This window comes from Notolepis coatsorum (genome assembly GCF_963971535.1).
Source record: "Notolepis coatsorum genome assembly, chromosome: 5".
NCBI lineage: Eukaryota > Metazoa > Chordata > Actinopteri > Aulopiformes > Paralepididae > Notolepis > Notolepis coatsorum.
Genome location: NC_140169.1, coordinates 196,021,516 through 196,048,441, shown reverse-complemented (window position 1 = coordinate 196,048,441; position 26,926 = coordinate 196,021,516). Strand labels below are relative to the sequence as shown.

Below are 26,926 nucleotides of genomic sequence, written 5' to 3'. Positions count from 1 at the left end.
ACGAACCTCTTTAATTTCTTTATCGAGATCCGCGCTGGCACTGCTCTGTAACACCGCTTGCAAATAGCATTGGGGCATTTTTAGCTTGTCCTTCGTTGTTTACTTCAAACCCGAAGTACCTCCAAACAGCACTTCTGCTGTTTTCTTTATCCACAAGCACAAGTTGCGGAGGCTCTGCATTTGCTATCTTCAGCTAAAATGTCTGAAGACGGCTCTGTGAGGGGGAGGGCTGGACTCGGAGGAGGCGGAGGGGCAAGCGCGCTCTGAACAGCGTGTCAACTTGCTGTAGAACACTCGCCAGCTGGTACCGATACTGCAGAAAGTATCGGTATTTCGGGAAATGAGTATCGAAGCCGTTTTTAATATTCAGTATCGATATGTATCGATACTTCGATATTTTTGACAACACTAGTAGGGAGGAGTGAGGATGGAGTAGGGAGGTAGGATGGAAGAGTAGGGAGGAGTGAGAATGGAGGTAGGATGGAGTAGGGAGGAGTGAGGATGGAGGAGTGAGGGTGGAGGAGTAGGGATGTAGGATGGAGGTGTAGGGAGGTAGGATGGAAGAGTAGGGAGGTAGGATGGAGGAGTAGGGAGGTAGGATGGAGGAGTGAGGATGGAGGAGTAGTGAGGAGTGAGGGTGGAGGAGTGAGGATGGAGGAGTAGGGAGGTAGGATGGAGGAGTATAGTGTTGTCACGATACTGGAATTTCGACTTCGATACGATACCTTGAAAAGTATCGATACTTCGATACCATTTCGATACAAAAAAAAAAAATATATATATATATACTTTTTTTTTTAAACAAATTTAGCTTTTGTTTGCTGGTTGATTCTCCTCAGCTTCTCTCTGGTACTATAAGAGAAGATAAATATAACACTTTTAAAACCCTTTGTTTATCTTTAGATCACACATTTAAAAATAACTGTTCATCTCACTTCAATCATTTTTATTGCAGATGCAGAACATGGTATTTTCTCAAGCAGACGGATGTAAACACTGTAATCTGTGTTGCATGTACCTGACAAACTGAACTGTTTGTATTACAGTTAGTAACAGTTTCGATTTTTATTTAAAGATAACGAGAGAGAGAGAGAGAGAGAGAGAGAGAGAGAGGAGGATGGAGAAGTAGGGAGGTAGGATGGAGGCGTAGTGAGGTAGGAGTGAGGGTGGAGGACTAGTGAGGATTGAGGAGTAGGGAGGTATGATGGAGGAGTAGGGAGGAGTGAGGATGGAGGAGTAGGGAGGTAGGATGGAGGTGTAGGGAGGTAGGATGGAGGCGTAGTGAGGATGGAGGAGTAGGGAGGTAGGAGTGAGGGTGGAGGACTAGTGAGGATGGAGGAGTAGGGAGGTAGGATGGAGGAGTAGGGAGGAGTGAGGATGGAGGAGTAGGGAGGTAGGATGGAGGTGTAGGGAGGTAGGATGGAGGAGTAGGGAGGATGGAGGAGTAGGGAGGTAGGATGGAGGAGTAGGGAGGTAGGATGGAGGTGTAGGGAGGAGTGAGGATGGAGGTGTAGGGAGGAGTGAGGATGGAGGAGTAGGGAGGAGTGAGGATGGAGGAGTGAGGGTGGAGGAGTAGGGAGGATGGAGAAGTAGGGAGGTAGGATGGAGGAGTAGGGAGGAGTGAGGATGGAGGAGTATGGAGGTAGGATGGAGGTGTAGGGAGGAGTGAGGATGGAGGAGTAGGGAGGAGTGAGGATGGAGGAGTAGGGAGGAGTGAGGATGGAGGAGTAGGGAGGTAGGATGGAGGAGTAGGGAGGTAGGATGGAGAAGTAGGGAGGTAGGATGGAGGCGTAGTGAGGATGGAGGAGTAGGGAGGTAGGAGTGAGGGTGGAGGACTAGTGAGGATGGAGGAGTAGGATGGAGGAGTAGGGAGGAGTGAGGATGGAGGAGTAGGGAGGTAGGATGGAGGTGTAGGGAGGTAGGATGGAGGCGTAGTGAGGATGGAGGAGTAGGGAGGTAGGAGTGAGGATGGAGGAGTAGGGAGGTAGGATGGAGGAGTAGGGAGGATGGAGGAGTAGGGAGGTAGGATGGAGGTGTAGGGAGGTAGGATGGAGGAGTAGGGAGGATGGAGGAGTAGGGAGGTAGGATGGAGGTGTAGGGAGGTAGGATGGAGGAGTAGGGAGGTAGGATGGAGGTGTAGGGAGGAGTGAGTAGGGAGGAGTGAGGATGGAGGAGTAGGGAGGAGTGAGGATGGAGGAGTGAGGGTGGAGGAGTAGGGAGGATGGAGAAGTAGGGAGGTAGGATGGAGGAGTAGGGAGGAGTGAGGATGGAGGAGTAGGGAGGTAGGATGGAGGTGTAGGGAGGAGTGAGGATGGAGGAGTAGGGAGGAGTGAGGATGGAGGAGTAGGGAGGAGTGAGGATGGAGGAGTAGGGAGGTAGGATGGAGGAGTAGGGAGGTAGGATGGAGGAGTAGGGAGGTAGGATGGAGGTGTAGGGAGGAGTGAGGATGGAGGAGTGAGGATGGAGGAGTAGGGAGGTAGGATGGAGGAGTAGGGAGGAGTGAGGATTGAGGAGGATGGAGGCGTAGGGAGGAGGTAGGATGGAGGCGTAGGGAGGAGGTAGGATGGAGGAGTAGGGATGATGAAGAAACGAGGTGATGTTGCAGGTCTTAGAATTCTCTTATTTTTTTGTTCCAAAAGTGCATTTTGAAGAACTGTCCTAAATCCCCCAAAAGAAAGAGCCTTTCCCTCAATCTACCCTATGTCTATGAATCATATTAATTTAATGTAATTAAAACTCTGTAGAACAAAAACTGAACTTTTTTTCTCCTTTTCCCAGGAGAGAGAGGCAGAGTTCGAGGAGAGCATGGCCAAGGGGGAGGAGCCTGAGGTAAGTGCTCTGTCTCTGATAGCGGTCGACCAATGTATCGCTTTGCCGACATTACCATATTTCACCGGCTCTAGCGAGTGATGATGATGATGGTGTTGTATGTAACTAGAGACTGCAGGGAATATGTTGGTACCTTCATGCTAGCTTACCCAGAAAGGGGCCAATTGGAGCTCTAAAGGTCAGTTATGTTGGAGGCCAAAGATTCTGCAATATTTGATATCCAATTCCTACACCTAATGAAAGCAACTTCAAACCTAGTTATACCTAGTAGTTGAGCATCTGTTGATATAAGACATAAAAAACAAACTAATCAAATCACGCCTTTCTAAATGATAGTCTCATTCTAACTGTGTGGATTTTCACAATGTGTTCTGGCAGGTTCCAGGAGAGATGAAAGACAGAGAGGCAGCGCCAGCCGGGAAGAAGACTCTGGACACGGTTAAAGCTGTAGGTATCTGCCTGGTTCTCAACTGGCAACCTGACCAAAATATCATTCTCCATTCTCAGCCTATTTCACTTAATAGAAATGGAGGAAAGCTAGTCTTAAAATATGCATTACTTCACAAGAAAAAAAGCAGTTATAGCAGTAATTATGAATACGAAAATGTAATGTCTTGTATATCTTTTCACAACCTCTTATAATAATTTTGTCTCCCAGGTTGAGAACACGTATATAGTCATATAGCATAATTTATGTGTGTGTGTGTGTGTGTGTGTGTGCATGCATACATGCGTACTGTGCATATATCTGTGTGACGCCCATCTTTCTGCATTCGCCTGACTGTGTTCCATGCAGGCAGAGCGTATCATGGAGGCTCTGGAGCTTTACAGAGATGAAAGCAGGAAGATGGAGGAGCATAAATATGCTTGTGAACACGCAGGCAAACAGGTACAAACACTGGTGTCAGAGCCTGACCGCTGATGTCCCCCCATGTTATTGTCACCAGTAGATTAGCCGTTATGTTATTTTTGCAGGCTCTTGTTTAAAAAATTCAACTAGGGATATTGAGGAATGTCCAGGATACCAAGACCTGAGTACCAGCACAACACTGTTTAATGATAACGAAAAGATTACCTATCAGTTAAAATGAGAAAATAAAGTGTTAGGTTTGTATTTGTACTGTATGAATAATGTTTTCTCCACACAATATTCTACAGAATAAAGCAGCTGTCAAATCGTTTCAATTACCAAGTACTCATAGAACAAAGTACTTGTGGTCAGCAAAATGTGGTGTCCGTATCTGTAGAGGTTTTACATGTCTGCACTCTTGCAGGGTGCTGATGCAGGGTAGTGATGTAGGGTAGTGGTGCAGGGTAGTGGTGCAGGGTAGTGATGCAGGGTAGTGGTGCAGGGTAGTGATGCAGGGTAGTGATGTAGGGTAGTGGTGCAGGGTAGTGGTGCAGTGTAGTGATGCAGGGTAGTGATGTGATGCAGGGTAGTGATGCAGTGTAGTGATGTGATGCAGGGTAGTGATGCAGTGTAGTGATGTGATGCAGGGTAGTGATGCAGGGTAGTGATGCAGTGTAGTGATGTGATGCAGGGTAGTGGTGCAGGGTAGTGATGCAGGGTAGTGATGCAGGGTAGTGATCAGGGGAGGAAACTAACTTTTTGGCTTACCAGCCAACTGGCGAGTATCTGATTTTTTTTACCAGCCAAACAGATTTTTTACCAGACAAAAAAAATCGCTAATTGTGATAATTACTTCTTTGTATGTCTTCGTCTAAATAGATTTTCAATCATAGTAAAATAATCACACCGTGTCTCTACTCTTTAAAATATTTATTAGCATAAAACATTAATCTCTACTCTCCACAATATTAGCATAAAACATATTAACATGAAAGAGGTATCTATTCTGGACTGGGTTGGGCTGAACTGGGCAGTGAAAGATGCTGGGTTGGACTGGGTTGGGCAGTGAAAGAAAAAAACCGAAGTATGTTGTGAAGTGTATAGATAGATGTGAAATGTATAGATGTAGCAGTAGTCTATCTGTATGTCATATGTTATGATGAATTGAAAATGGGGGACCCTGATGTAAACAAGACGAAAGTCTTTCTCTGGGCTGCATCCCCTTAACTCTTGTGTGTATTGAGCCGTACTGTATTGTACCCATTCTGCAATCTGTTAATAAAGTTTTCAATCAATCAATCAAGTTAACTTTGAACCTCGGTTGTCAAGCCTCGTCAATGTTGTGTATGCATCTGGGTAGGCACACTGTGCCTTTAAGACAGCACGGTGGTCTTACGACAGTGCTGTGAAGTACCGTCAAGTGTTGTGGTAACGTCAGTTGGGTTGGTGTGCTGTTGTGCACAGTGCACTGGTTGAGCTTAGCTAGCCCCTTTCGTGACTGCGATGTGCAAGCCAGGGGCTTTTGAGCATGAAATAAAATGTCTAACCTTACGTCGTAGTCCGGTGCTTTTTTGGAAACATTATAGTCATAACAGATACACCTAGCTGGCTGCTTTGAGCACACGGGGCTAACGTTAAAATGCTAACTAGAAGCTAACCACTGTATACAGTTCCAGTAGACTAACATTACACCTCTGTGATTTAGATGTGTCCTTAGTAACTTATACTCGAGGGTTGTGCTAGGGTTGGATGCAGTTCCCCGTTGGTCAGTCTGTCTGTTTTCCATCTTCTGCTGTGTTTAACGTTATCCGTTTGAGAGTGCTCCTGATGGCTAGCCTAGTAACGCAGGACTTTTATCATTATATGTCCGCGGGTTGGCCAGTACTGCGCAAACTTTTATTAAACATTATATGTCCGCGGGTGGTCTTGTGCAGTGCTCTCGTGGCACTGTCAACTAAAGCGAGCACTCATAAGACGCGCACCGTTTGCCAGTGCAGTGATTGCAGAATGTTTTTTTTTTTTTTTTGTATACTCGCCAGACTGGCGAGTGGTCTTTATGAATCACTCGGCAAACGTAAAAAATACTCGCATTTGGCGAGTAAAGTGGCCTAATTTCCTCCCCTGGTAGTGATGCAGGGTAGTGGTGCAGGGTAGTGATGCAGGGTAGTGATGTTATGCAGGGTAGTGATGCAGGGTAGTGGTGCAGGGTAGTGGTGCAGGGTAGTGATGCAGGATAGTGATGCAGGGTAGTGATGCAGGGTAGTGGTGCAGGGTAGTGATGCAGGGTAGTGATGTGATGCAGGGTAGTGATGCAGGGTAGTGATGTGATGCAGGGTAGTGATGCAGGGTAGTGATGTGATGCAGGGTAGTGGTGCAGGGTAGTGATGCAGGGTAGTGATGCAGGGTAGTGATGCAGGGTAGTGGTGCAGGGTAGTGGTGCAGGGTAGTGATGCAGGGTAGTGGTGCAGGGTAGTGGTGCAGGGTAGTGGTGCAGGGTAGTGATGCAGGGTAGTGGTGCAGGGTAGTTGTGCAGGGTAGTGATGCAGGGTAGTGATGCAGGGTAGTGGTGCAGGGTAGTGATGCAGGGTAGTGGTGCAGGGTAGTGGTGCAGGGTAGTGATGCAGGGTAGTGGTGCAGGGTAGTGATGCAGGGTAGTGGTGCAGGGTAGTGATGCAGGGTAGTGATGTGATGCAGGGTAGTGATGCAGGGTAGTGATGTGATGCAGGGTAGTGATGCAGGGTAGTGGTGCAGGGTAGTGGTGCAGGGTAGTGGTGCAGGGTAGTGATGCAGGGTAGTGGTGCAGGGTAGTGATGCAGGGTAGTGATGTGATGCAGGGTAGTGATGCAGGGTAGTGATGTGATGCAGGGTAGTGGTGCAGGGTAGTGATGCAGGGTAGTGATGCAGGGTAGTGATGCAGGGTAGTGATGCAGGGTAGTGATGTAGGGTAGTGGTGCAGGGTAGTGATGCAGGGTAGTGATGCAGGGTAGTGGTGCAGGGTAGTGGTGCAGGGTAGTGGTGCAGGGTAGTGATGTAGGGTAGTGATGCAGGGTAGTGATGTAGGGTAGTGATGCAGGGTAGTGGTGCAGGGTAGTGATGCAGGGTAGTGATGCAGGGTAGTGGTGCAGGGTAGTGATGCAGGGTAGTGATGTAGGGTAGTGATGCAGGGTAGTGATGCAGGGTAGTGGTGCAGGGTAGTGATGTAGGGTAGTGATGCAGGGTAGTGATGCAGGGTAGTGATGTAGGGTAGTGGTGCAGAGTAGTGATGCAGGGTAGTGATGCAGGGTAGTGGTGTAGGGTAGTGATGCAGGGTAGTGATGCAGGGTAGTGGTGCAGGGTAGTGATGCAGGGTAGTGATGTAGGGTAGTGATGCAGGGTAGTGATGCAGGGTAGTGATGCAGGGTAGTGATCAGGGGAGGAAACTAACTTTTTGGCTTACCAGCCAACTGGCGAGTATCTGATTTTTTTTACCAGCCAAAAAAAATTGCTAATTGTGATAATTACTTCTTTGTATGTCTTTGTCTAAATTGATTTTCAATCATAGTAAAAATCACACTGTGTCTCTACTCTTTAAAATATTTATTAGCATAAAACATTAATAACAGTCTCTACTCTTCACAATATTAGCATACAACATGTATTAATCACACTGTCTCTACTCTTCAAAATATTAGGATATCACATATTAACATGAAAGAGGGAACTATTCTGGACTGGGTTGGGCTGAACTAGGCAGTGAAAGATGCTGGGCTGGACTGGACTAGGTTGGACTGGTCTAGGTTGGACTGAGTTGGGCAGTGAAAGAACCAAGCATTTCACTGTAATGTAATAGCTAAATAAAACAACTTGACTTGTTACATTTGCACTCTGGTTGTATGCCAAATGTATTCTGGTTGTACTGTACTTGTGCTGTAAGATGACAATACATTGGAACCGAATCGACAACGCTAGGGGTTCAGCAGGTGTATTCTGAATGCCAAGTATGACAACATCACCGTTGTGAAGGGCATATGGGCGATTTATTGATTGATTGATTGAGTGGTGATATGGGGGGAAACCCGGTAATAATAAAATGTCACTCGGCTGCATTTAAGCAAAGCCGCTCAGTATAGTCCACTATGTTGAACGCGCGTTATGGTAGCTTGTTACATGCTAGGTAGCTAGCCGGCTAATGCTGGTTGACTTGTCATTCTCATCCGACTCGAAGGAGACGCGTCGCATGCTGTTGTTCGCCCCCATGTCAGACCGCACTGATATCCGAAAGCGACGACTCTACATGCAATTATTTTCATCCGCTGATGTGTTTTTGTCTAAGTTTGTCTACGTTGTCAAGCCGGTGGCAGGAGTCTGTAGGTCCGCGCGCAGTGATCTGTCCACTTCCCCTAGATGGGCGGCATCTTCTAGAAAATGAGTGTTCATTGGAGGAGTTTAGAGCGCATCTGTACAACGATGATGTTCATTGGTTATGGTTGGATTGAGGCGCAAATGGGAGGAATCAAGGGGGGAGTCAGAGTTCGGCTTGTGCCAGTGAGCGAATCAGCAGATTGCAGAATGATTTTTTTTGTTTTGTAATTACTAGTACTCGCCAGACTGGCGAGTGCTCTTCATGAATTACTCGCCAAACGTAAAAAATACTCTCATTTGGCGAGTAAAGTGGCCTAATTTCCTCCCCTGGTAGTGATGCAGGGTAGTGATGCAGGGTAGTGATGTGATGCAGGGTAGTGATGCAGGGTAGTGATGTGATGCAGGGTAGTGATGCAGGGTAGTGGTGCAGGGTAGTGATGCAGGGTAGTGATGTGATGCAGGGTAGTGGTGCAGGGTAGTGATGCAGGGTAGTGATGTGATGCAGAGTAGTGGTGCAGGGTAGTGGTGCAGGGTAGTGGTGCAGGGTAGTGATGCAGGGTAGTGATGCAGGGTAGTGATGTAGGGTAGTGGTGCAGGGTAGTGATGCAGGGTAGTGATGCAGGGTAGTGGTGCAGGGTAGTGATGCAGGGTAGTGATGCAGGGTAGTGATGTAGGGTAGTGGTGCAGGGTAGTGATGCAGGGTAGTGATGCAGGGTAGTGATGCAGGGTAGTGATGCAGGGTAGTGGTGTAGGGTAGTGATGCAGGGTAGTGGTGCAGGGTAGTGGTGCAGGGTAGTGATGCAGGGTAGTGATGCAGGGTAGTGGTGCAGGGTAGTGATGCAGGGTAGTGATGCAGGGTAGTGGTGCAGGGTAGTGATGCAGGGTAGTGATGCAGGGTAGTGGTGCAGGGTAATGGTGCAGGGTAATGATGCAGGGTAGTGATGCAGGGTAGTGATGCAGGGTAGTGGTGCAGGGTAGTGATGCAGGGTAGTGGTGCAGGGTAGTGGTGCAGGGTAGTGATGCAGGGTAGTGATGTGATGCAGGGTAGTGATGCAGGGGAGTGATGCAGGGGAGTGATGTGATGCAGGGTAGTGGTGCAGGGTAGTGATGCAGGGTAGTGATGCAGGGTAGTGATGCAGGGTAATGATGTGATGCAGGGTAGTGATGCAGGGTAGTGATGCAGGGTAGTGATCAGGGGAGGAAATTAGGCCACTTTACTCGCCAAATGCGAGTATTTTTTACGTTTGGCGAGTAATTCATGAAGAGCACTCGCCAGTCTGGCGAGTACTAGTAATTACAAAACAAAACAAAAAAATCATTCTGCAATCTGCTGATTCGCTCACTGGCACAAACCGAACTCTGACTCCCCCCTTGATTCCTCCCATTTGCTCCTCATAATAATCCAACCATAACCAATGAACATCATCGTTGTAAGCTCCTCCAATGAACACTCATTTTCTAGAAGATGCCGCCCATCTAGGGGAAGTGGACAGATCACTGCGCGCGGACCTACAGACTCCTGCCACCGGCTTGACAACGTAGACCAACTTAGACAAAAACACATCAGTGGATGAAAATAATTGCATGTAGAGTCGTCTCTTTCGGATATCAGTGCGGTCTGACATGGGGGCGAACAACAGCAACGCGTCTCCTTCGAGTCGGATGAGAATGACAAGTCAACCAGCATTAGCCGGCTAGCTACCTAGCATGTAACAAGCTACCATAACGCGCGTTCAACATAGTGGACTATACTGAGCGGCTTTGCTTAAATGCAGCCGAGTGACATTTTATTATTACCGGGTTTCCCCCCATATCACCACTCGCCCATATGCCCTTCACAACGGTGATGTTGTCATACTTGGCATTCAGAATACACCTGCTGAACCGCTAGCGTTGTCGATTCGGTTCCAATGTATTGTCATCTTACAGCACAAGTACAGTACAACCAGAATACATTTGGCATACAACCAGAGTGCAAATGTAACAAGTCAAGTTGTTTTATTTAGCTATTACATTACAGTGAAATGCTTGGTTCTTTCACTGCCCAACTCAGTCCAACCTAGACCAGCCCAACCCAGTCCAACCTAGTCCAGCCCAGCATCTTTCACTGCCTAGTTCAGCCCAACCCAGTCCAGAATAGTTCCCTCTTTCATGTTAATATGTGATATCCTAATATTTTGAAGAGTAGAGACAGTGTGATTAATACATGTTGTATGCTAATATTGTGAAGAGTAGAGACTGTTATTAATGTTTTATGCTAATAAATATTTTAAAGAGTAGAGACACGGTGTGATTTTTACTATGATTGAAAATCAATTTAGACGAAGACATACAAAGAAGTAATTATCACAATTAGCGATTATTTTTGGCTGGTAAAAAATCAGTTTGTCTGGTAAAAAAAATCAGATACTCGCCAGTTGGCTGGTAAGCCAAAAAGTTAGTTTCCTCCCCTGGTAGTGATGCAGGGTAGTGGTGCAGGGTAGTGATGCAGGGTAGTGGTGCAGGGTAGTGATGTGATGCAGGGTAGTGATGCAGGGTAGTGATGCAGGGTAGTGATGTGATGCAGGGTAGTGGTGCAGGGTAGTGATGTGATGCAGGGTAGTGATGTGATGCAGGGTAGTGATGCAGGGTAGTGGTGCAGGGTAGTGGTGCAGGGTAGTGATGTAGGGTAGTGGTGCAGGGTAGTGGTGCAGGGTAGTGGTGCAGGGTAGTGGTGCAGGGTAGTGATGTGATGCAGGGTAGTGATGCAGGGTAGTGATGCAGGGTAGTGATGTGATGCAGGGTAGTGGTGCAGGGTAGTGATGTGATGCAGGGTAGTGATGTGATGCAGGGTAGTGATGTGATGCAGGGTAGTGATGCAGGGTAGTGATGTGATGCAGGGTAGTGATGCAGGGTAGTGATGTGATGCAGGGTAGTGATGCAGGGTAGTGGTGCAGGGTAGTGATGCAGGGTAGTGATGCAGGGTAGTGATGCAGGGTAGTGATGTGATGCAGGGTAGTGATGCAGGGTAGTGGTGCAGGGTAGTGATGTGATGCAGGGTAGTGATGCAGGGTAGTGATGTGATGCAGGGTATTGATGCAGGGTAGTGATGCAGGGTAGTGATGCAGGGTAGTGATGTGATGCAGGGTAGTGATGCAGGGTAGTGATGTGATGCAGGGTAGTGATGCAGGGTAGTGATGTGATGCAGGGTAGTGATGCAGGGTAGTGATGCAGGGTAGTGATGTGATGCAGGGTAGTGATGTGATGCAGGGTAGTGATGTGATGCAGGGTAGTGATGCAGGGTAGTGATGTGATGCAGGGTAGTGATGCAGGGTAGTGATGTGATGCAGGGTAGTGATGCAGGGTAGTGATGTGATGCAGGGTAGTGGTGCAGGGTAGTGATGCAGGGTAGTGATGTGATGCAGGGTAGTGATGCAGGGTAGTGATGCAGGGTAGTGATGTGATGCAGAGTAGTGGTGCAGGGTAGTGGTGCAGGGTAGTGGTGCAGGGTAGTGATGTAGGGTAGTGGTGCAGGGTAGTGATGCAGGGTAGTGATGCAGGGTAGTGATGCAGGGTAGTGATGCAGGGTAGTGATGCAGGGTAGTGATGTAGGGTAGTGGTGCAGGGTAGTGATGCAGGGTAGTGGTGCAGGGTAGTGGTGCAGGGTAGTGATGCAGGGTAGTGGTGCAGGGTAGGGTAGTGATGCAGGGTAGTGATGCAGGGTAGTGATGTGATGCAGGGTAGTGATGCAGGGTAGTGATGTGATGCAGGGTAGTGATGCAGGGTAGTGGTGCAGGGTAGTGATGTGATGCAGGGTAGTGGTGCAGGGTAGTGATGCAGGGTAGTGGTGCAGGGTAGTGATGCAGGGTAGTGGTGCAGGGTAGTGATGTAGTGGTGCAGGGTAGTGGTGCAGGGTAGTGATGCAGGGTAGTGATGTAGTGGTGCAGGGTAGTGGTGCAGGGTAGTGGTGCAGGGTAGTGATGCAGGGTAGTGGTGCAGGGTAGTGATGCAGGGTAGTGATGCAGGGTAGTGATGTAGGGTAGTGATGCAGGGTAGTGATTCAGGGTAGTGATGCAGGGTAGTGGTGCAGGGTAGTGGTGCAGGGTAGTGATGCAGGGTAGTGATGCAGGGTAGTGATGTAGGGTAGTGATGCAGGGTAGTGATGCAGGGTAGTGATGCAGGGTAGTGATGCAGGGTAGTGATGCAGGGTAGTGGTGCAGGGTAGTGGTGCAGGGTAGTGATGCAGGGTAGTGGTGCAGGGTAGTGGTGCAGGGTAGTGATGCAGGGTAGTGATGTAGGGTAGTGGTGCAGGGTAGTGATGCAGGGTAGTGATGCAGGGTAGTGGTGCAGGGTAGTGGTGCAGGGTAGTGGTGCAGGGTAGTGATGCAGGGTAGTGATGTAGGGTAGTGGTGCAGGGTAGTGATGCAGGGTAGTGATGTAGGGTAGTGATGCAGGGTAGTGATGCAGGGTAGTGATGCAGGGTAGTGATGCAGGGTAGTGGTGCAGGGTAGTGGTGCAGGGTAGTGGTGCAGGGTAGTGATGTAGGGTAGTGATGCAGGGTAGTGGTGCAGGGTAGTGGTGCAGGGTAGTGATGCAGGGTAGTGATGTAGGGTAGTGATGCAGGGTAGTGGTGCAGGGTAGTGATGCAGGGTAGTGATGTAGGGTAGTGATGCAGGGTAGTGGTGCAGGGTAGTGGTGCAGGGTAGTGATGCAGGGTAGTGATGTAGGGTAGTGATGCAGGGTAGTGATGCAGGGTAGTGGTGCAGGGTAGTGGTGCAGGGTAGTGATGCAGGGTAGTGATGCAGGGTAGTGATGTAGGGTAGTGATGCAGGGTAGTGATGCAGGGTAGTGATGCAGGGTAGTGATGCAGGGTAGTGGTGCAGGGTAGTGGTGCAGGGTAGTGATGCAGGGTAGTGATGCAGGGTAGTGGTGCAGGGTAGTGGTGCAGGGTAGTGATGCAGGGTAGTGATGTAGGGTAGTGGTGCAGGGTAGTGATGCAGGGTAGTGATGCAGGGTAGTGGTGCAGGGTAGTGGTGCAGGGTAGTGGTGCAGGGTAGTGATGCAGGGTAGTGATGCAGGGTAGTGATGCAGGGTAGTGGTGCAGGGTAGTGATGCAGGGTAGTGATGTAGGGTAGTGATGCAGGGTAGTGATGCAGGGTAGTGGTGCAGGGTAGTGGTGCAGGGTAGTGATGTGATGTAGGGTAGTGGTGCAGGGTAGTGATGTGATGTAGGGTAGTGGTGCAGGGTAGTGATGTGATGTAGGGTAGTGGTGCAGGGTAGTGGTGCAGGGTAGTGATGCAGGGTAGTGATGTAGGGTAGTGATGCAGGGTAGTGATGCAGGGTAGTGATGCAGGGTAGTGGTGCAGGGTAGTGGTGCAGGGTAGTGATGTGATGTAGGGTAGTGGTGCAGGGTAGTGGTGCAGGGTAGTGATGCAGGGTAGTGGTGCAGGGTAGTGGTGCAGGGTAGTGATGCAGGGTAGTGGTGCAGGGTAGTGATGCAGGGGTAGTGATGCAGGGTAGTGATGCAGGGTAGTGATGCAGGGTAGTGATGCAGGGTAGTGGTGCAGGGTAGTGATGCAGGGTAGTGATGCAGGGTAGTGGTGCAGGGTAGTGATGCAGGGTAGTGGTGCAGGGTAGTGATGCAGGGTAGTGATGCAGGGTAGTGATGCAGGGTAGTGATGCAGGGTAGTGATGTGATGCAGGGTAGTGATGCAGGGTAGTGATGCAGGGTAGTGGTGCAGGGTAGTGATGCAGGGTAGTGATGCAGGGTAGTGATGCAGGGTAGTGATGTGATGCAGGGTAGTGATGCAGGGTAGTGATGCAGGGTAGTGATGCAGGGTAGTGATGCAGGGTAGTGATGTAGGGTAGTGGTGCAGGGTAGTGGTGCAGGGTAGTGATGTGATGCAGGGTAGTGATGCAGGGTAGTGGTGCAGGGTAGTGATGTAGGGTAGTGGTGCAGGGTAGTGGTGCAGGGTAGTGATGCAGGGTAGTGATGTGATGCAGGGTAGTGATGCAGGGTAGTGATGTGATGCAGGGTAGTGATGCAGGGTAGTGGTGCAGGGTAGTGATGCAGGGTAGTGATGCAGGGTAGTGATGCAGGGTAGTGATGTGATGCAGGGTAGTGATGCAGGGTAGTGGTGCAGGGTAGTGATGCAGGGTAGTGATGTGATGCAGGGTAGTGATGCAGGGTAGTGATGTGATGCAGGGTAGTGATGCAGGGTAGTGATGCAGGGTAGTGATGCAGGGTAGTGATGTGATGCAGGGTAGTGGTGCAGGGTAGTGATGTGATGCAGGGTAGTGATGCAGGGTAGTGATGTGATGCAGGGTATTGATGCAGGGTAGTGATGCAGGGTAGTGATGCAGGGTAGTGATGTGATGCAGGGTAGTGATGCAGGGTAGTGATGTGATGCAGGGTAGTGATGTGATGCAGGGTAGTGATGTGATGCAGGGTAGTGATGTGATGCAGGGTAGTGATGCAGGGTAGTGCAGGGTAGTGATGCAGGGTAGTGATGTGATGCAGGGTAGTGATGTGATGCAGGGTAGTGATGTGATGCAGGGTAGTGATGCAGGGTAGTGATGTGATGCAGGGTAGTGGTGCAGGGTAGTGATGCAGGGTAGTGATGTGATGCAGGGTAGTGATGCAGGGTAGTGATGTGATGCAGAGTAGTGGTGCAGGGTAGTGGTGCAGGGTAGTGGTGCAGGGTAGTGGTGCAGGGTAGTGATGTAGGGTAGTGATGTGATGCAGGGTAGTGGTGCAGGGTAGTGGTGCAGAGTAGTGATGCAGGGTAGTGATGTGATGCAGGGTAGTGGTGCAGGGTAGTGATGCAGGGTAGTGATGCAGGGTAGTGATGCAGGGTAGTGATGTAGGGTAGTGGTGCAGGGTAGTGATGCGGGGTAGTGGTGCAGGGTAGTGGTGCAGGGTAGTGATGCAGGGTAGTGGTGCAGGGTAGGGTAGTGATGCAGGGTAGTGATGCAGGGTAGTGATGTGATGCAGGGTAGTGATGCAGGGTAGTGATGTGATGCAGGGTAGTGATGCAGGGTAGTGGTGCAGGGTAGTGATGTGATGCAGAGTAGTGGTGCAGGGTAGTGATGTGATGCAGGGTAGTGGTGCAGGGTAGTGATGCAGGGTAGTGGTGCAGGGTAGTGATGTAGTGGTGCAGGGTAGTGGTGCAGGGTAGTGATGCAGGGTAGTGATGTAGTGGTGCAGGGTAGTGGTGCAGGGTAGTGGTGCAGGGTAGTGATGCAGGGTAGTGGTGCAGGGTAGTGATGCAGGGTAGTGTTGCAGGGTAGTGATGTAGGGTAGTGATGCAGGGTAGTGATGCAGGGTAGTGATGCAGGGTAGTGATGCAAGGTAGTGATGCAGGGTAGTGATGCAGGGTAGTGGTGCAGGGTAGTGGTGCAGGGTAGTGATGCAGGGTAGTGATGCAGGGTAGTGGTGCAGGGTAGTGGTGCAGGGTAGTGATGCAGGGTAGTGATGTAGGGTAGTGGTGCAGGGTAGTGATGCAGGGTAGTGATGCAGGGTAGTGATGCAGGGTAGTGGTGCAGGGTAGTGGTGCAGGGTAGTGGTGCAGGGTAGTGATGCAGGGTAGTGATGCAGGGTAGTGGTGCAGGGTAGTGGTGCAGGGTAGTGATGCAGGGTAGTGATGTAGGGTAGTGATGCAGGGTAGTGGTGCAGGGTAGTGATGCAGGGTAGTGATGTAGGGTAGTGATGCAGGGTAGTGGTGCAGGGTAGTGGTGCAGGGTAGTGATGCAGGGTAGTGATGTAGGGTAGTGATGCAGGGTAGTGATGCAGGGTAGTGGTGCAGGGTAGTGGTGCAGGGTAGTGATGCAGGGTAGTGGTGCAGGGTAGTGATGCAGGGTAGTGGTGCAGGGTAGTGATGCAGGGTAGTGATGCAGGGTAGTGATGTAGGGTAGTGATGCAGGGTAGTGATGCAGGGTAGTGATGCAGGGTAGTGGTGCAGGGTAGTGATGCAGGGTAGTGATGCAGGGTAGTGGTGCAGGGTAGTGATGCAGGGTAGTGATGTAGGGTAGTGATGCAGGGTAGTGATGCAGGGTAGTGATGCAGGGTAGTGATGCAGGGTAGTGGTGCAGGGTAGTGGTGCAGGGTAGTGGTGCAGGGTAGTGATGCAGGGTAGTGATGTAGGGTAGTGATGCAGGGTAGTGGTGCAGGGTAGTGGTGCAGGGTAGTGATGCAGGGTAGTGATGTAGGGTAGTGATGCAGGGTAGTGGTGCAGGGTAGTGATGCAGGGTAGTGATGCAGGGTAGTGGTGCAGGGTAGTGGTGCAGGGTAGTGATGCAGGGTAGTGATGTAGGGTAGTGATGCAGGGTAGTGATGCAGGGTAGTGATGCAGGGTAGTGGTGCAGGGTAGTGATGCAGGGTAGTGATGCAGGGTAGTGATGTAGGGTAGTGATGCAGGGTAGTGATGCAGGGTAGTGATGCAGGGTAGTGATGCAGGGTAGTGATGCAGGGTAGTGATGCAGGGTAGTGGTGCAGGGTAGTGGTGCAGGGTAGTGATGCAGGGTAGTGATGCAGGGTAGTGGTGCAGGGTAGTGGTGCAGGGTAGTGATGCAGGGTAGTGATGTAGGGTAGTGGTGCAGGGTAGTGATGCAGGGTAGTGGTGCAGGGTAGTGGTGCAGGGTAGTGGTGCAGGGTAGTGGTGCAGGGTAGTGATGCAGGGTAGTGATGCAGGGTAGTGATGTAGGGTAGTGATGCAGGGTAGTGATGCAGGGTAGTGATGCAGGGTAGTGGTGCAGGGTAGTGGTGCAGGGTAGTGATGTGATGTAGGGTAGTGGTGCAGGGTAGTGATGTGATGTAGGGTAGTGGTGCAGGGTAGTGATGTGATGTAGGGTAGTGGTGCAGGGTAGTGGTGCAGGGTAGTGATGCAGGGTAGTGATGTAGGGTAGTGATGCAGGGTAGTGATGCAGGGTAGTGATGCAGGGTAGTGGTGCAGGGTAGTGGTGCAGGGTAGTGATGTGATGTAGGGTAGTGGTGCAGGGTAGTGGTGCAGGGTAGTGATGCAGGGTAGTGGTGCAGGGTAGTGGTGCAGGGTAGTGATGCAGGGTAGTGGTGCAGGGTAGTGATGCAGGGGTAGTGATGCAGGGGTAGTGATGCAGGGTAGTGATGCAGGGTAGTGATGCAGGGTAGTGATGCAGGGTAGTGGTGCAGGGTAGTGATGCAGGGTAGTGATGCAGGGTAGTGATGCAGGGTAGTGATGTGATGCAGGGTAGTGATGCAGGGTAGTGATGCAGGGTAGTGGTGCAGGGTAGTGATGCAGGGTAGTGATGCAGGGTAGTGATGCAGGGTAGTGATGTGATGCAGGGTAGTGATGCAGGGTAGTGATGCAGGGTAGTGATGCAGGGTAGTGATGTAGGGTAGTGGTGCAGGGTAGTGGTGCAGGGTAGTGATGCAGGGTAGTGGTGCAGGGTAGTGGTGCAGGGTAGTGGTGCAGGGTAGTGGTGCAGGGTAGTGATGCAGGGTAGTGGTGCAGGGTAGTGGTGCAGAGTAGTGGTGCAGGGTAGTGATGCAGGGTAGTGATGCAGGGTAGTGATGCAGGGTAGTGGTGCAGGGTAGTGATGCAGGGTAGTGGTGCAGGGTAGTGGTGCAGGGTAGTGATGTGATGCAGGGTAGTGATGCAGGGTAGTGGTGCAGGGTAGTGATGTAGGGTAGTGGTGCAGGGTAGTGGTGCAGGGTAGTGATGCAGGGTAGTGGTGCAGGGTAGTGGTGCAGGGTAGTGATGTGATGCAGGGTAGTGATGCAGGGTAGTGATGCAGGGTAGTGGTGCAGGGTAGTGATGTAGGGTAGTGGTGCAGGGTAGTGGTGCAGGGTAGTGATGCAGGGTAGTGGTGCAGGGTAGTGGTGCAGGGTAGTGATGTGATGCAGGGTAGTGGTGCAGGGTAGTGATGTAGGGTAGTGGTGCAGGGTATTGGTGCAGGGTAGTGGTGCAGGGTAGTGATGTGATGCAGGGTAGTGATGCAGGGTAGTGATGCAGGGTAGTGGTGCAGGGTAGTGATGCAGGGTAGTGGTGCAGGGTAGTGATGCAGGGTAGTGGTGCAGGGTAGTGATGCAGGGTAGTGGTGCAGGGTAGTGATGCAGGGTAGTGGTGCAGGGTAGTGGTGCAGGGTAGTGGTGCAGGGTAGTGATGCAGGGTAGTGGTGCAGGGTAGTGGTGCAGGGTAGTGGTGCAGGGTAGTGATGCAGGGTAGTGATGCAGGGTAGTGGTGCAGGGTAGTGGTGCAGGGTAGTGGTGCAGGGTAGTGGTGCAGGGTAGTGGTGCAGGGTAGTGATGCAGGGTAGTGATGCAGGGTAGTGATGCAGGGTAGTGGTGCAGGGTAGTGATGCAGGGTAGTGGTGCAGGGTAGTGGTGCAGGGTAGTGGTGCAGGGTAGTGGTGCAGGGTAGTGGTGCAGGGTAGTGGTGCGGGGTCAGGGGGACCTCTACAACAGCTGTCATTGTACCGTCCACCTATTGTTTAACAGATATGATTGGTAATATGTTTGGTTGGTTGAGTTTATGTGTAATCAGTACTTTTATTTTGCAGTTACCCCCACCCAAACCCAACCCTATCCTTCTGGCCTTTGGAAACGTGACTGTAAGTAAATCTGTATGGGGTAGAATAGCGTTAACCACTTAACTCATTGGCTGCCAGCTATTAGCCTTATCCTGTGGTAGCTACTGCCACGCTGTAAACGATGGGAGTTAGTCACCTTGTCGCTTCTGATTATTTGATTGTCAGTAACGGCATTCGCATTGAACACTAAAAACGGTTAGCAGCCCGATCGGTGTAAAAGCATTGCAGGATCAAGCTAAAATTTACGTCAAATCGCCCTTACCTGTGGCCGGGAGTAATCCAAAAAGAATATTCTAATTTCTTGATTGCCATCTGGTATATCCAATATCCATTTTATTTATTTATTTATTATCTCTATCAGGCGAAAGCCTGGGGGAGATCATGTAATCGTATTGAATGTGTGTGTCCGTCTGTCTGTCTGTCTGTCTGTGTGTGTGTGTGTGTATCTGTCTGCAGCAATTATGAAAACTACAGGAAATGTAAATGTGAAAACACATCGCTACCTACAGGTCTAATGATCCCACATGAGCGCTGCACAAGCTACACGTGTTTTAGTAACATTGATGAGAATTCTGCACGAGCTACATGTGTTTAGTAACATTGATGAGCATTCTGCACGAGCTACAAGTGTTTTAGTAACATTGATGAGCATTCTGTACGAGCTACACATGTTTTAGTAACATTGATGAGCATTCTGTACGAGCTACACGTGTTTAGTAACATTGATGAGCATTCTGTACGAGCTACACATGTTTTAGTAACATTGATGAGCATTCTGTACGAGCTACACGTGTTTTAGTAACATTGATGAGCATTCTGAAAGCAATTCTTAAAAAGATTCACTTTTAAAAACAATCTTAAATTGTATTTAACACTGTAAAGTATTTTGTTTTGTTTTCTGTTTATTTGCTTGCATGTAATTTTAGCCATCTTGTTAGTTTCATTGTGCATTGTGTGTTGAGTACTGACTTTTAATAATTTAGTTTTGCAATAATAATTGTTTTTGTATGTTTTTTTTGTGTGGACCCCAGGAAGACTAGCTGGTTGCTATGGCACCAGCTAATGGGGATCCGTAATAAAATTTAAAAAAAATCATTTGCTCGACAGCATAATCCACCATAACATATGGATCGGAGATATTTGATGCGCTTCGATGGAACCGGGACAACCGTTCGCCTCGCCCGAGAAGGAAAAATTAAACCCGAGACATGGCGCCGTCCCACAGCCCAGGATACAATGTTAGAAAGGGGGCTCGATGCCGCCGTCTAGCGTGATGCGGCCGGTATTCCACCTAGGCATTCTCAATGCGATTCCCAATGTTAACCAGAGTCAGTGGGCCTGTAATGAATAGAAATATTGAATAAAAGAAATAACTATCAAATAACGAGTATACTCGTTGTTGGCGTTCAACGATTGGCGGCCAATAACTAGTATAATCGTCGTTGGCGGGGAATGAGTTAAGCATCGGTCAAAAATGGGTCTAGTTTCTTATAAATTATTTTTTTGACGATTGCATACCCAAAATAATTTGCGATTTATTATACTTTATACTTATAGCACATGCATGAGTCTGGTCTCTTTTGAAAGGTAACATTCTGAAGTTTCTTACACCACCGTCAGGCCGTCTAATGCTTACGAGGTTAAAGGAGCAGTAGGGGGCATAACTAGGAAATATTTTCAAATCCTTAAACCAAATTCAACCTCCTTCCCGACCAGAACGCATCAGGATGCCTAGCAGGCAGCATTGTGTTAGCAGCACGCCTTTGTGTATGGGCACGACTTGGTCGTTTTTTTAGCTCCTGCCCCTTACTGGAACAGTGGACAGCGTCAAACGCCTTTTTATTTGTTTTTAGTACTATTACTGTCGTAGATATAATAAGACCTTTAGAATGTTGCCAAAGATCAGCCACCTATTGGTTATTTAACCACATATGCATCGGGCAAAAATGGGGCAAAAAACACCTGACTATTGCATACCCAAAGTAATAATAGGGTGAGTGAGGTGACGATCGAAAGGAGGCAAATTCAACTTTCCATGGGCGAAAACGCAGCGCTAGACCGACAGACGTGCATGGCGGCCGTCCGGTGCTTGAGTGGTTAAGGAGTCAATCCTTTAAAAAAAAAAATATTGTATGTTGCCTTTAATAAGTGGCCTCTGGATATGGTTATCATTTATCATCAGACAGAACTAAGCTTGTTTCCCACCAGTAAGCTGATCTCTCCCTCCTCCCTCACAGCCGTCTCGCTATGTGTTGGACGTCATCAAGAAGGTGAGGTCCAGGTAAGACATCCATCCTAACTGAACATCTAGTTGTGTCAAAGTGACAGATCATGTGACCTGTTGTTGACTGAACACAGAAGCAGCAGTGGTCCTGGTTGATTTCATTTTCTCTGTGGTTCCCAGTGAGCTGGAGGTGTCGCTGCTGGTGCTGCCGTTCCCCTACGTCCCAGAGCTGCTGGCGCTCTTCAACAGCTACATCCAGCAGGGCCTAGAGGTGGAGCTTGTCTGCCGCTGCCTCTTCTTCCTGCTCAGGTAACTTGTGTGTGTGTGACGGGGTTCGCACAAGGTTCTTGAAGTGCTTAAAGAAAGAAAAAGTCAAGGCCTGGAGTTCCTTGAAGTGCTTAACTCTTTCTCTGCCATACCCGAGATTTCTCGGGTTATTGCGCCATGCGTTGAGCGCCAAAACCCGAGATTTCTTTTGGCAAGGGCTACTCCTCCTGCCTGAACAGATGGACACAGCGATCGCCTCGAAATTGTGTTGCCTGAAGCGTATTTCCCATATAAACAAGTATAGACATATACACTGGTAATTGCGATGGCGATGCGATCACTTGGAATTATTCTTTTTGGAATACCTTCTAGCTAAGTTAAGGTATATTCTATGTCTATTTTACCGAACCTGAAACATGTTTTTGTAACGATCACAGTTTTGTGTTTTACCGGACGTAAAACATGCTTGACAAACACGATCACAGTTTTGAGTTAAAACGACCCCCCCCCCCCCCCATGGTATATACCATGCACATATGTACATGGTATATACCTTTGATTTGGGAGTATTTGGAGCTTCAGACAATCAACCAGAACGATTTGGGCTTATTGCATATAATGTGTCATATCTTGCAATCTATGGAAAAATACTGGATTATTCTGGAAATGGGGCGATGTTTAGCGTGTAACAAACTACAGTGTGTAGAAATGAACTAATTAGTCAGTAATGGACTATGAACAATGCCTGTCAAATGAGCCATGCTATTGTCTCCATAGCTATAATACAGAACACACAATGGGTCTACAAACGTCGCTAAAATTGTCAATAACGCTGGTGCCATTTAGTAAAGATGGCGAAAGCATATGGCAGTCAATGAGTTAAAAAGTCCATGAAATTCAAATCAACCATTCGCATTGAACGTTTTGTTCATCCATGATAAACATTTTCAGAATCAAGAAATGTAAATTTTTTATTTAAGTGCAACTAATTGTCGGACATTGGTTTTTAAGCCATACATATTGGATCAGATTTATTTTCCTATAAAACACAGCATTTCAAAGTAAATTGTATCCTTTTAAATGCCCTTTTAAAATGTTAAATAGTGCTTGGAAAAGTACTTGAAAGTCCTTGAATTTCATTTTGCAATGTCTCTGGGAACCCTGGTGTGACAGTGACAAGGTTTTCTGTGAACATAAGGTCTACTCAAGAGCAATCACCATTACTCAAAAGTAGTGTTGTCACGATACCCAAATCTTGACTTTGATACCGATACCAGCTATCACTATACCGGTTCTAAAACGATACCACAATCATTTTTCACACACATCCGTTTTAGTCACTAATGGAGTGAAACGCTCACACTGTGGAGTCCTGGCTTTAGGCAGAATCACCAACACACTGTGGAGTCCTGGCTTTAGGCAGAATCACCAACACACTGTGGAGTCCTGGCTTTAGGCAGAATCACCAACACACTGTGGAGTCCTGGCTTTAGGCAGAATCACCAACACACTGTGGAGTCCTGGCTTTAGGCAGAATCACCAACACACTGTGGAGTCCTGGCTTTAGGCAGAATCACCAACACACTGTGGAGTCCTGGCTTTAGGCAGAATCACCAACACACTGTGGAGTCCTGGCTTTAGGCAGAATCACCAACACACTGTGGAGTCCTGGCTTTAGGCAGAATCACCAACACACTGTGGAGTCCTGGCTTTAGGCAGAATCACCAACACACTGTGGAGTCCTGGCTTTAGGCAGAATCACCAACACACTGTGGAGTCCTGGCTTTAGGCAGAATCACCAACACACTGTGGAGTCCTGGCTTTAGGCAGAATCACCAACACACTGTGGAGTCCTGGCTTTAGGCAGAATCACCAACACACTGTGGAGTCCTGGCTTTAGGCAGAATCACCAACACACTGTGGAGTCCTGGCTTTAGGCAGAATCACCAACACACTGTGGAGTCCTGGCTTTAGGCAGAATCACCAACACACTGTGGAGTCCTGGCTTTAGGCAGAATCACCAACACACTGTGGAGTCCTGGCTTTAGGCAGAATCACCAACACACTGTGGAGTCCTGGCTTTAGGCAGAATCACCAACACACTGTGGAGTCCTGGCTTTAGGCAGAATCACCAACACACTGTGGAGTCCTGGCTTTAGGCAGAATCACCAACACACTGTGGAGTCCTGGCTTTAGGCAGAATCACCAACAGACGATGTAGAAAATACCTTGGTGTGTGTTCAGCCAACACTGTTGACACGCCCACTGCGCAAAGCCTCTCGCCGTGCGCGCTCTCTCTCTCACTCACTCACTCACTCACTCACTCACTCACTCACTCACTCACTCACTCACTCACTCACTCACTCACTCACTCACTCATTCACTCACTCACTCACTCACTCACTCACTCACTCACTCACTCACACACAGCTCCGGTCACGCATCCACTCAACTCGTAGAAAATACGGCATCAGGCTATTCTAAAAGTATCGATAATAATAACTTTATTTATATAGCACCTTTCATACATGGATTGCAGCTTAAAGTGCTTCACAGCAAATGGCTTAAAATGAACATAGGCATAACATTTGCATACAGTTGACAAAATAAAAGCAATGCATAAAGTGCAGACATAAGAATAGGTATAAAAAGACAATAAAGGTAGTGCAATAAAGAAAAGTGCAGACATAAGAATAGGCATAAAATAAGTACAGCGATACTAATAAAATGAGTAAAAAAAAAAGAAGAGTAAAAGAGTATTGGACCGTTTTTTCTGGTATCGCGATACTTTTCTGGTATCGGTGCATCGTTCAAACCTACTCAAAAGTAATGTGTGATATTCTGCGAAATCCATGAATTAAATTTTTTATCTGGTAGAGATGTTTTTCAGTGTAACCAAAAGGACCAAGGGTTTGTTAAATGTATATATATTCTTGACTTCAGATTATTTTCATTGTTACGTCTTTGTACTCATCCGTACAGTGAAATTATTTTGGTTCCTCGACCTTACCGCAATACAGCAGCATGTAGATCTAGATCCATGTAGTACGTATATCTAGATTCAGAAACGTCTGCATTAAATTATCTGTGTATACATTTGTCCATATCTGATTGCTTTCTCTCTCTCTTCCCTCCAGGATCCACTTTGGTCGGATCTCCAGTAATCAGATGATGCTGTCTGTCATCGACGACCTGAGGAGCAACACCATCTCCAAAGTCCGCCAGATCAGAGTGAGGAATCGTTTAAAAAATTATTCACTCATAAAACACAAAAACACAGTGTCCTACACCTGCTGGTCCTTTCCGGTGTTGCCCTTGGTTTTCTTCCTGGCCAGTTCACTCGTCAGCCTCTCCCCCGGCTCTAAACAGCCCTTTTTCTTCTCCCACTAATTGGGGTGATTTATCCCTGGTGTGCAGATTGTGAGGTTTGGGCTGGTAAGACCTGAGGAGGTCAGGGCTCTGCCTCCATCTGCTGGCCACATAGAGTCCATCTAGGGCAGGGGTCTCAAACTCAATTTACCTGGGGGCCGCTGGAGGTAGAGTCTGGGTGAGGCTGGGCCGGATCAAATATTCCACAACAAAAGGGTTCTAAGTATTCCAAAAAAAAGTACAACTGATCCAATCTTCTCACAAACTAACTAAAACCTCACAAACACCAGCAACTGAGCATTCTTAGTGGTGTCAGTGGACTCATCCACAGCTATGGAAATGCACTGTGCATTTCTTTTTATTCCATCTCAAAGCTGTTAGTTTAATCAAATCATCACCCAGTATTTCAGTTATTCTGGTTGCTGTGCTATCTGAGGATTTGCTTTTGTTTGCCTTCAAACATGGTCTCCATCACTTCAGTCATACATTATTTTATTATGTATGCATCAGAGAATGGCTTCTTGTGTTTAGCCAACACCCATGCCACTGAGTGAGGACTTGCTTTTTCTCGTTGTGACATAGCTTTAACAATAATTCTGCTTGCAGCTTGATATGATGATTTCATTCCATTTATTTTTGTGGTTCTTAGCACTGAATTTGGAGGAAAGGCTGCATCAAAATAACTGTTTTGTTTCGTAGTGGCGTTTCAAATTGCCACTCTTCACAAGAGCTACCGTTTCTTGGCATATTAGGCACATTGGTTTGGTGCTGGGAGGATGAACGCATATTTTTCAGTCCATTCAGCATGAGCATGCCATATTTTTCTACTAACTGCCTGCTGGCAAAACTAGGCTACTAGCTACATTTATCTCATGGAGATACTGTAAAACTGGGAATGAGGTTACTAGCTACAGTACACACAGATTAGACTACCTGTAGATGCGCTGTCAACTCTCGCTCTGACTCGGGCCCCGCTGAAAGAGACAACACTCATTCCGTGAAGACCCGCCCTACTCTGCTCTGATTCGCAGACTGTGGGTGGGGGGGGGAGAAACGCTGACAGGATGCTGAATGTGATTGGACCAGAGTAGACAGACAGACGGACACAGACAGGCAGAGCACCGCTTGCAGAGCAGACAGCGGAGAATTTCAAGAATGCCTGTCATACGCACTGGATATATTTTCCTTCAACTTGGTATCACTCCGGAATCACGTTTCAACCAAGTCACTAACATAACGTTGCTGTCATGAGCCTGCGCTATGGTAGCCTACAAGTGATAAAATAAATAAAACATCCAACTCGCACAACGACTCGGCAACAAGTTGCGCGCGGGCCGCACTAACACTAAACTTTGATGTCAAGTAGGGGGCCGCAAAATATCATCCAGCGGGCCACAATTGGCCCGCGGGCCGCGAGTTTGAGACCCCTGATCTAGGGGGACCTCTTCCCAGATGTCACACCATCTGGAAAGAGCATGTAATCTAAACTACAATCTGAAGATAAGTTAACACAATTACACAAATAACCGTTCATTCTGAGCAGTATATTCGTAACATCGTTGAGAGTCGACGACTCTGCACTCGACAAACTCACTAGACCACGCAGAGAGTTTTCTCTGGTTCTGATCCTGTGTTTGGTCCCCCCGTATTTCCAGGATCTGCTGGGCTTCAACGGCGCTGGCCTCCAGTTCCTCCAGCGGGAGATGGAGAGCAAGGAGGACGTGATGTTCTTTGCAGATGCGACCGGCCGCCTGGAGGACAGGAGGAGGAAAAGGAGGAAGAGGGAACGAGCCATCCTCACCATCGCCTGAATCATGACGGACATAAAACAAAGAGACTGTTTTTATATAAATACCCCCCGAATTACCCTCCATCCACAACACCCAGCCTCTACATCACAGCCGCTCTCCAGGGGGTCAGACTGGACGCCAGGAGATTTATACTGTTGGTTTTGCATGTGAACTGTTATAAGAGACCTGATAGGATGTAACAGTGTGTTATTCAATGACGCGCTTCATTTCCCAAATAAACTTGTGTCTGAGTTACTCCCGTTGAAACCGCCGTCCCTCAGGTTTTATAGACTTGTGCTTTTTAAAAGGAATAAATCCTCCGCTGCAGAGCTCCACGTCAGAGAGAGAGAGAGAGAGAGAGAGGTGTGTGTGTACTGTGTGTGTGTGTGTACACACAGCAGGTTCCACTGCAACCCCAGGCCACATATAAAACACGTGCATATAAAACTCTAGTCTTAAATAGATACATTTCATGTTTTGACTCTTTAGTGCTACTCCCTCCTCGATCATCCCACACACGGTGATGCTGGACAGGTATGATTTAGACACGTTTACAGTGGGCTTTCCTGTGCTAGCGGGAGCTTGAAAGGGGCGATTCGGGGGCTGGTTCCGGGCCAAACCAGGCTGAAGTGAGTTGGAGTGGAGGGAGGAGGGCCTGGATCTGGGCCAATCCAGGCTGAAGTTGGTTAGAGTGGAGCAGGGGCTGGATCT

At 48.4% G+C, this 26,926-nt stretch overlaps 1 protein-coding gene across 1 annotated transcript in view; it reads left to right on the top strand.

The window, feature by feature from the left end:
• The window catches only part of wdr3 (WD repeat domain 3), a 91,053-nt gene extending 64,578 nt beyond the window's left edge, over positions 1–26,475 (top strand). Inside the window, exons 19-26 of the mRNA XM_084315209.1 lie at positions 2,745–2,829; positions 3,208–3,276; positions 3,626–3,718; positions 18,536–18,586; positions 20,803–20,846; positions 20,970–21,098; positions 24,194–24,287; positions 26,081–26,475. Of these exons, the coding sequence (XP_084171335.1) occupies positions 2,745–2,829; positions 3,208–3,276; positions 3,626–3,718; positions 18,536–18,586; positions 20,803–20,846; positions 20,970–21,098; positions 24,194–24,287; positions 26,081–26,236 (721 nt within the window). The 3' untranslated portion in view covers positions 26,237–26,475. The remainder of the gene's footprint in view (positions 1–2,744; positions 2,830–3,207; positions 3,277–3,625; positions 3,719–18,535; positions 18,587–20,802; positions 20,847–20,969; positions 21,099–24,193; positions 24,288–26,080) is intronic.
• The last annotated feature ends 451 nt before the right edge of the window (positions 26,476–26,926 follow it).